The 10,165-nt window shown below is 49.0% G+C and overlaps 1 protein-coding gene across 1 annotated transcript in view; it reads left to right on the top strand.

The window, feature by feature from the left end:
- DSCAML1 (Down syndrome cell adhesion molecule like 1) overlaps positions 1-10,165 on the top strand; it is a 462,169-nt gene that overhangs the window by 331,574 nt on the left and 120,430 nt on the right. The window contains exons 5-6 of the mRNA XM_006890820.1: positions 3,906-4,184; positions 8,899-9,174. Of these exons, the coding sequence (XP_006890882.1) occupies positions 3,906-4,184; positions 8,899-9,174 (555 nt within the window). The remainder of the gene's footprint in view (positions 1-3,905; positions 4,185-8,898; positions 9,175-10,165) is intronic.

The raw sequence follows: 10,165 nt of genomic DNA, 5'->3' as shown, positions 1-10,165 counted from the left end.
ATACCATACCATACCATACCATACCATACCATACCATACCATACCATACCATTGCTGTTATGTGCCATCAAGTCAACTCTGACTTATACCAACCACATTACAACATCTCTGAACTCTGCTCTATCTAGAGACAATATCATTGTCTCTGACACATCTACCACCATGACCCCAGGCACTGAGTCAATCCATCCCATTCAAGGTCTTCTTCTCTTGCTCTGTCCCCCTATTCTTCCACACATGATGTCCCTCTCCAAGGGCTGGTCCCTCTTTGCAACATGACCAAAATATGTGAGACAGAGCTTCAAAAGCCTTACTTCCAAGGAGCAACCTGATTTCACCCTCTCCAGGACAAACCTGTTTGTTCTTTTAGCAGTTCATGGTATATTCAATGTTCTTCTCTAGCAACACAACTCAAAGGCATCAATTCTTCTGTCATCTTTAGTCATTGTCCAGCTCTCTGATGCATAGTAAGGAGTAGCAAAGACCATGGCCTGTATCAGGCGTACCTTAGTCTCCAGACTGAAATCAGTACTTTGGAGAGGTCTCTGACAGCAGACTTTCCCAATGCAATACGTCTTTTCATTTCCTGGCTGCTGATACCAAGAGTGTTGATTGTGGAGCCAAGCTTACTGTTAACAATCTCAATTTCTACACTGTCTATCATGATGCTGCCAGTTGGCCCAGTGGTGAGAATCTTTGTTTTTCTCTTGGACTTAAATTCATATTGAAGGCTGCAGTCCCTAATCTGCAGCACATGCCTCAGGTCCTCCTCATTTTTGCAGCCAAAGTTGTGTCAACTGCATAATGCAGGTTGTTGATGAGTCTTCTCCAATCCTGATGCCACATTCCTCCTCACAGAATACTATACTATGCTATAAATATTTGTGGAAGCAGACAGCCATATTTTTCTCCTAAGCAACAGCTAGTGGGTTTGAACCTCTGACTTTGGCTAGTAGTTGAACCATTGTGCCACCAGGTCCAGAAGGGAATTCTCATTAATTAAGGAAGACCTAAGAAAGAGACCAGCTCTTACTCACTATACAGTGTCAAGCAGAAGTCTGTACTATGTTTTCCGTATTGGGCCTCATTTACTAGAGGGAGTTAAGGGAATGAGGGCAGACAGATCCTAATCTTGGTTCTGCAGCTCACTGGCCCTCTCTAGTCTCAAAGACTTAGTCTGCCTGTACTCCTCAAGGTCCCTAAGCCAATACTAACATTCTATGAGCCCTAGCAGTATAATGATTAATTAAGTGCTTGGTTACTAACCAAAAAGTTGACAGTTCAAACCTACTCCGTAGCTCCATAAAAGAAAGAATTAACAATCTGCTTCTGTAAATGAAACCGCCAACTGAAACCGACCTGCGGGTTCATACGTGTTCTAGAGTGGAACCTGTGTGGAGTAAAAGAGGAACAGGGACACGAGAGATGGGGGCTAGACAAAAAAAATCTCTGATCAAGCCCAAATTTATTCGATGAATTCTGCTATAAATAGGCAGCAGAGGAGGCCGGGCTGCTAGGGAACCAGCCCTAGGTTATCAGTTATCAGTTTACAAAAGAGAGGGAGGGGCATGCCCCAAGGTGTTGATTTACAGGTGCTGATTTAAGAGGTAGGTATAGTCCCAGAGATGGACACAGGTGGCGGCTGCATGTCAAAGTGTTATCAGTGGAAGAGTTAAGATCTACTTAGGATGACTTCCTACAGGTAAAGATTACCATCCAGAAAACCCTGTTCTACTCTGTCATAAGGAGTTGTTACGAGTTGAAAATCAATTAGATCACACTTTTTCTTTTTTCTTTTTACTTGAGTGAATTTTTTTTTTTTTTTTTTTTTTTTAGATCACACTTAATAACGCAGTTCTGCAGTCTGATGTTCTGGCCAAAGAAAAAAATCATACCTTGGGTCTACTCCATTCACTCCTCCCTCAGACATTTATGGTTCAATAAATGAACCATAACCATATGAACCAAATAACCATTCATAACCAAATGAACCCATGACCCTGTTCTGTGCTAGGTACAAGGATCCAGTAATGGATTCAGTATGGGTTCCAGGACATCATAGTCCCCAGGGAAGACAGATCCATGACCTGATGCTAACTGCTGCTGGAAAGGGTCATAAGACAAGCTGATCACAGGGGTTGCTTCTAGAGAGGAAGACTCGGGGGCAGGGCCGAAGAAAGACTCAGCTTTCCTCTGTGTACTCTTCTATACCTCCTGAAGCTTTGCTGTGTGTATATATTATCTACTTTTATTAACACTTAAATATTTCTTTAAAATAATTATTTAAAAGTAAAAGTAAAGGACTAGGAAACTATGAAAATCCAGCGTAGTTTGGAGGAAGTATCCAGGGGAGGTGATGCTATGCAGATTTGCCAGAGACTGGCCAAGTGGAGCTGGTTAGCAGGTATTCCAGTAAGAAAGTCAAGGTGGTGCGGACACCACAGTGAGAAATTTTTGAGAGGAGAAAGGTTCCAGGTCAGAGGACTGACGCTAAATAAGAAGAGTGGAGTGTTACCTCATGGGTAAAAGAAGGCCTATAGGAGTCCCTGAATGGTGTGAATAGTTAAGTGCTTTGCTACTAGATGAAAATTGGAGGTACGAGTCCCTTTAGAGACTCCTCAGAGGAAACACCTGGCTGTCTACACCCAAACAAAATCAGTCACTGACAACTCTATGGAGCACAGCACCACTTAGACAGACCTGGGGCGATCATGAGTCTAAGTCTCCTCAATAGTAATGGATTTAAATTGTTTAATCAAGGGAAGTCCTTGCATGATGGAAATGGGTAAGCCCTCCACTACTAGCCAAGTTGGTGGTTTGAACCCACCCAGAAGCATCTTGGAAGACAGGCCTGGTGATCTGCTTCTGAAAGGTCACAGCCTTGAAAATCCTAGAGAGCAGTTCTCCTCTACACACATGGAGTCACCACGAGTCAGAATTGACTCTACAGAAACTAACAAGAATAAAGCAGACAGGTCTCCAGTGAGTGGAAAAACCACTAGACTGAGAGGGTAGACAGGATGCTCACTGAGAAATGGGGTGAGCATTCACACACAACCCTTCCAACCTCAAAACAGGCCCATGTACCACTAAATTGCTGGTCTCTGGAATTGAGGGTGCAAAGTGGAGGACAGCTGTTGCAGTAGATAGTTATTGTTTTGTGCCCACAGGTTGATTCAAAATCACAGCAACAGCACATGAAAGAGAAAAATTCTTTCCAAGTTTTCCTAGTATAATCTTTATGAGAGCAGATTACTGGATCTATTTGTAAGTGAGGGTATTGGTGGGGTTCTGGTCACTAACTTTTCACTTAGCAGGCAAGAGTTTAACTGCTGCTTTGCTAGGAGGTATTGGGCTTTATCTCTGATTCTTCTGGGTTCCCAGGGGAACATCCATACTGCAGGTGGGAGGAGACAGGATTGGCAGGTTGTGTCCCTAAACCTGAGGACACCCTAGGTGGATTTGGGGCCCAAAATGAATCTTTGTAAAACTAAACTTGAAATGTTATGATTCCTTCCCATGGTGTGGAGGTCCGTGCCTCTGAGTTAGGGACTGTCGGTGTAAAAGATGCCCTCCTACATGCTCTGTCCTTTTCTGCCCTTTCCCTTCCTCTTTTTCTTTCCCTTCCATCTGTCTGTCTGTCATTCCAGCCTTAGACTCAGCCATAGCCTCTCAATCCCCCCAGCCCCTATTCCCGGTCCTGTTCCTCAGTCTAGCCTGAGGAGGAGATTCAGGCCAGAGTCTGGAACACCAGGAAATAGTGAGTCCCCCCTGACTAGTCCACCTGGAGGCTCAGGGCACTGCCCCCCTCATGCTGTGGGCAGCAGACTCCTGTTCTTGGTAGTTTCTTCCCTTTCTACCAACAACTTCCCCACCCAGGGCTGCTGACCCTCTCTGCCTTCCAGATCCTGCCGAGTCCATCCCCACCATCCTGGACGGCTTCCACTCCCAGGAAGTGTGGGCCGGCCACACTGTGGAGCTACCCTGCACTGCCTCTGGCTACCCCAACCCTGCCATCCGCTGGCTCAAGGATGGCCGACCCCTCCCAGCTGACAGCCGCTGGACCAAGCGCATCACAGGGCTGACCATCAGTGACCTACGGACCGAGGACAGCGGCACCTACATTTGTGAGGTCACCAACACCTTCGGTTCAGCAGAGGCCACAGGCATCCTCACTGTCATCGGTAAGTTGGGTAGAGATAGTTCTTTCCCCAGATGGTGAGGTCCTCATGCCCTGCTGGGGAGACTGGCCTGGTGAGCAGCGCCAGAGACCTCTGACTGCTCCGCAGGGATTAATCTCAATTGGTGGAAGGTAGTTTGATGTCCTAGAAAAAGAAACATCTGGAATTGAAATCAGAATATTTCTCTTTTGATTCTGATATTTTGAGATAATAACTGACTTTGGACAGATCACATAACCAAAATTGCCATGTCAACATCCGCAGCTGTAAAATAGAATCTTGATTCTACCTCCCCAGAGATCGTGAATCCAGCAGGATGATGAGGGCTGGGCTCCTTGGTCTGTTGGGAGGCAGCAATGTCTGGACTGAGGGAAGCAGTGCTGATGTTCATGTCACTAGAAAAAGACATAATGTAACTCCTCCTAGGGTGACATTCAGAATAGTTAATAATATGTGAGGGGGCCACCGATCAATCAGACTAAACATTAAGTATAAACAACCAAATCAGGTGCACCAGGTCCTGCCAGTCATACATCATCCCGGGTCTCGTCCTGTTCCTCCTCCATTGCAGTGTCCTAGGAACCCAGCAGCCCCACCCTCAGGCCTCCACAGGCATGCAGAGAAGCAGAGGCAGAGAGGCTAACATCAGGGAAGGAGCCCTGGATGAGGGTCCTGGGACCCAGGGTCGCCCTTGCCCCCTGAACCCTGCCCCTTGCTGTGTGACCTGGCCTTGGGCTCCCCATGAGTAAGATGGGAGCTCCTTTCAGCTCTAGCATCCAGGTCAGACTTTGAGACCCTTGCTCTTCACGCTACGGGAAGGTGCCAACAGCAATGGCCAGGTTGTGGAGACTCTTCGGGGGTCCAACACCATGTCGGGCAGCTGTAGTCCGAATCCCTAGGTCATGATGTCATTCACCCGCACAGTGGGAAGGAGGAATTTCAGAGGTGCTCCCACCTTCATCCCGCAGAAAGAGTAATTCTGTGCTCAGGGTTGATCAGGAAGCCTACCTCTCCCTCATCTCTCCACCTGAGCTCATGGCACCGAGTTACAGGCCTTAGACCCGCAGGTTACCAGAGAGCACACAGCACAGCCCACCCCCCAACTACCTGACCCTGGCATCTTGACTCCTGCAGCCTATATGATGACCACCTAGTATTGTCCCCTCTGTGTAGGGGGTCTGAATGGTTGAAGTGCATTTATCTGCCATTCTGAGTTTAGGCCCTCCCTACACAAATTCACTATAAAGATGGAAGAGCAAAAAGAGCCCGAAGAAGTATCCTGGGAGTACATGCTGCACAGGCTTAGGTTGAAAAGCGGGAAGCCTTGCTTCGGGAGGCTGGGGACATCCAGGCACACAAACAAGCCCTGGACAGGGAAAGGAACAGATAGATGGAATAGGGCTGATGCTTCCTTCTTTCCTTAGCCACTGTATGCACACACACACACACACACACACACACACACACACACACAATCTCAAGTAACAACAGATCAAGAAGTAAGCATCCCCCAATAGCCTAAGGTAGGCAGTTCGAATCCACCAGCTGCTCCACACGAGAAAGATGGACAATTTCCTCCTATGCAGTTTACTCTGAAAACCTGCTGGAGGGTCAGCTATGAGTTGGTTCTGACTCAGTGGTATACAGCAACAACAACAGAGTCTAAGGAATTTAGCACAGCTGATTCTGGATAGATTTGGTGTTCATGGCTCTTGCCCCAACAACATACAGGCAATCCAGGTCCTTTACACACACAGACACACATACATGTTTACTTTGCCATACACATAGCACACACACATGGCTCCTGTACACATTACACATACAGAAGGCACACATTTTTCCACTGTTGTTGTTTTGTGCCATTGGGTTGACTACGACACAGCAACTTTATGACCAATGGCTCTGAACCCTGCCCTAGCCTGAGCCAACAGCACCATCTCTGGCAGACCTGGCCCCATTCCCACAGTCACTGTGTCAATCCGTCTCATCAAGGGTCTTCCTCTCCTACTCTGACCCTCCCTCCTTCCAAGCATGATGTCCTTCTCCAAGGGCTGATCCCTCTTGGTCGCATGCCCAATGTATGTGAAATGGAGTTTCAAAATCCTTGATCCCAGTAGGTAAACTAGTTTCACCCTCTCCAGGACAGACCTATCTGTTCTCTTGACAGTCTATGGAATGTTCAATACTCTTCTTCAGCACCACAGCTCAAAGGCACCAACTCTTCTTCTAACATCTTTATTCATTGTCTGGCTCTCAAATGCATAGCAAGCGATTGAGCAGACCATGGCCTGGATCAGGCGCACCTTAGTCTCTAGTCTGGCATTGTTGCACTTTTGCATTCCACTGTATCCACTGTAGCATGTTCATATTCACGGACACATGCAAATGTCTAATAAATAACTGCCTCTAAATGTCTAGATGCTCACACAGCCCATGTCTGCAGAGGTGCACCTGATTCTCTGCTGACCCCAGATTCCTATCTTGCCTACTGTGGGTTTGGAACTTGGATCCTGTCTTCCATCCTCCCTAATAGGCCCTCTCAGCCAGGTTCACAGAGAAGAGAGCAATCCTTTCTATCCACACCCCTGCCTGCTCATCAACCCCTCCCCCACATACACACATAAGCAAGCCCCTGCAGGGCGGTGAGTAAAACGCTAGAAGCTAGGCCCTGGAAGCCCTAGCTGGTGACCAGACAAGCAGAACACCACCTGCTCATTGTGCACTGACATTTGCTGGGCAGTGGGCTCTGAGGCTCTGAGGAGAGAGAAAGGAGCTGAGCATGAACAGGTATTTCTGCTTTGGCTGTGCCCTGACCTGGACAGGCATGAAGTCTCTCCTTTTCCTGCTGGCTGCCTTCTTGGAAGCCCCAGACTTCTGCAGACCAGAGTCCCATATACAGAACCACATACCCCAAGGGTCTTAGGGGGAAGAGGCCAGGTCAGGGCTGCTGATCAGCCAGCCAGCCAGCCAATCAGCAGACACAGCTCAGGTCGCAGTTGTTATTGTGCGCTGTTGAGTCAGAACCAACTCATAGCTGGCCATCCAGGGGGCTTTCAGAGGCAGTAAATCGCACAGGAGGAGAGTACTTATCCTTCTCTCTCAGAGCTGCTGGTGGCTTTGAACTACATGCCTTTGGGATTGCAGTACAGCTTCTTGCCACTAGACCACCAGAGCTCCCTCAGGTCACAGTATTCACATGAACATGAGTATCTTCCAGTCTGGAGGGAGAGACAGACAAAAGAAGCAATTAAGATGCAGTGTGCTTAGTGCATAGGGTCTGAAGGCAGTATAGGAGAGGGATGGGGGGCAGTGGTGATCAGGGCAGGTGGGGGGCCTTCCTGGTGGAGATGACACCTGAACTTAGATGAGTCCTGTCTAGTTGCCAGCAAGTTAGTTCTGACTCATGATAACCCCACGCATGTCAGCATAGAACTATGCTCCATAGGGTTTTCAAAGATTGGCTTTTCAAAAGTAGATCACCAGGCCTTTCTTCCAAGACACTTCTGGGTGAATTCACATCTCAACATTTTTGATTGGTAGCCAAGACAGTAAGTGTTTGCAACCAACTAGGGTCTCCCACAGATGAGTAAGAATTAAGCAGTAAAGGCAGAGTGTTCTCTGGACAGAAGCTCTGAGGCAAGAAACAGCCCTGTCATGCAGGTTGTGGCTTCCTCAGTGTATACCTGTAGTGGTAACAGATGGAAAGCAGGGGGGGCCAAGCGTCTGAGAGCTGAGAGGACTTGGATGAGGAAGTGAGGCAGCCATGCTGACGTGCTGTGAACCGTGGCATCTCTGAGCAGGAAAGTGAACAACTATAACATGGAGGTAGATAGGGAGGCAGGAGGGGGCTGCTTCGAAATGCAGACAGGGGACCAGGGCTGCAGCATGCAACAGACTGCAGGAACGAAGAGGAGGGAGTTAAAGGAACCACATGAAGGAATTCCAACCAACACGAGGAGTTGGATCACAGGAGTGTACAATAGGGGTGGCTAGGTTAAGGATGCCTCTCTGACTTCATGGGGTGTGACAGGGTAGATGGTAAGTCAATGGGCAGATTGGAGCCCCAAAACCCCACCCTGAGCAGAGGGGCAGCATGGAAGAAACACAGCCATCAGAACAGAGGTGCAGAAAGATCTGACCCTGTCACTTAACAGATGGGTAAATTGAGGCTTAGGGGGTAATTTACTTCCTGTTTTGCACAGGGAGCCCTGGTGGCATAATCCAAAGGGAGTTGCCTCTCGTGGTTGGAATCTACTAGCGGCTCTCTGAAAAAAAGATGGGCTATCTCCTCCTTAACAGCCTCCAAAAACTGACTGGAGGGTCACCTAGGAACCTGTTTCAACGGCAAGGCAGTGAGGGGCTTTTTCGTGCTCCACAGGAGGGGTCTGAGGACAGCAACTGGCTTAACCCCAGAGCTCCTGACACCCAAGCCCTTTAATGACCACCCTTCTTTCTTGTTGTTGTTGTGTACCATCGAGTAAGAAGTGACCCTTAGCTGACTCTCCAGCGGTTTTTCAGAGGTTGTTTAATTGCACGGGAGACGATTGATTGCCCATCCTTCTCCCACGGAGCAGTTGGTGGATTCGAACCACGTGCCTTCGGAATTCCAGTGCTGTTTCTCTCTACGAGGGCACAAGAGCTCCACAATAAGCTCTTTTTCTTTTTTCCTCTTTTCCCATTTCCCATCCCCTCTCCTCTGGCGGACCTGGCCCAGACCCCCTTCACGTGACCCTGACACCAAAGAAGCTGAAGACCGGCATCGGCAGCACGGTCATCCTCTCCTGTGCCCTGACCGGCTCCCCGGAGTTCACTATCCGCTGGTACCGCAACACGGAGCTGGTGCTGCCCGACGAGGCCATCTCCATCCGCGGCCTCAGCAACGAGACCCTGCTCATCACGTCGGCCCAGAAGAGCCATTCCGGGGCCTACCAGTGCTTCGCCACCCGCAAGGCCCAGACGGCCCAGGACTTCGCCATCATTGTGCTTGAGGGTGAGCAGGGACAGCCAGGGCAGAGGGTGAGGGGCACAGGACCTGGCACTGCCCACTGCGAACACCCCCGCACCCAAGTGAGGAGGTGCCCTGTCCAGGCTCCGCCTCCCGCCTGCCAGAATGGCAACAATGAGGGGAGCACTCCCAATCAGGCAAATGCACTATCCTACGTTTATTCGTGAATTCCCCTAGAGCTCAGTGTCGAGTGGATTCTATGTCACCTGTTTTGTGTTTGAGGAAACTGAGGCTTTAATCACTTGACCAAAGGACAGAGCCAGGATTTGAACTCATATCTCTTAACTATCATGCTATATCGCCTCTGCCCTCCAAAATTACCAGACCTTTACAATTAGAGAGACCGTCTGTTTGGGTCCTGAAAGTGTTTGGTCTCCCTGAGCTCCTTGTAGGAGTGTAGCAAGAACCTTGACTTCTGAGTTCTTCTGCCCCCAGCTGAGACCTCTCGGTGGCAGGCTCTGAATGGGAGTTTCAGCCTGCTCTCTCTCCAGTTAAACCTGCCACCACATAGGGTTCCTCGCCCTGGACCTCTGTGAGTGGTTACTCAGGTGGTTCACTGCACAAGGCGTCCAATCAGAATGTGAGTGAGCCAGCATTCAAGCTTCTGTTCCACTTGCCAAGCCTGGAGCCCAGGCACTGGGCTGTGAGCACACAGAGGAGGTACCTTTCTCTCCTACTGAGGGCTGAGCTCAACTTTAGTGTTTCCTCTGCTCTTTCTTTATTGCTACACACACACACACACACACACTCACATCTTGTTGTTGTTGTTGTTATGTGCCGTGGAGTCGTTTCCGACTCATAGCGACCGTATGCACAATAGTCCTAAACCCTGCTCTATCCTGCGCCAACCTTACTGCCTCTGACACACCCATCCCTATTACCCCAGTCACCGAATCAATCCATCTCATAGAGGGTCTTCCCCTCCTGCGTTGTCCCTCAACCCTCCCATGCATGATGTCCCTCTCCAAGGACCCGT

This window comes from Elephantulus edwardii, unplaced genomic scaffold (assembly GCF_000299155.1).
Source record: "Elephantulus edwardii isolate Elephantulus edwardi_28Jun2011 unplaced genomic scaffold, EleEdw1.0 scaffold00093, whole genome shotgun sequence".
Lineage (NCBI taxonomy): Eukaryota > Metazoa > Chordata > Mammalia > Macroscelidea > Macroscelididae > Elephantulus > Elephantulus edwardii.
Note: the sequence above shows the minus strand (reverse complement) of the source record. Positions and strands in the feature narration are given on the sequence as shown.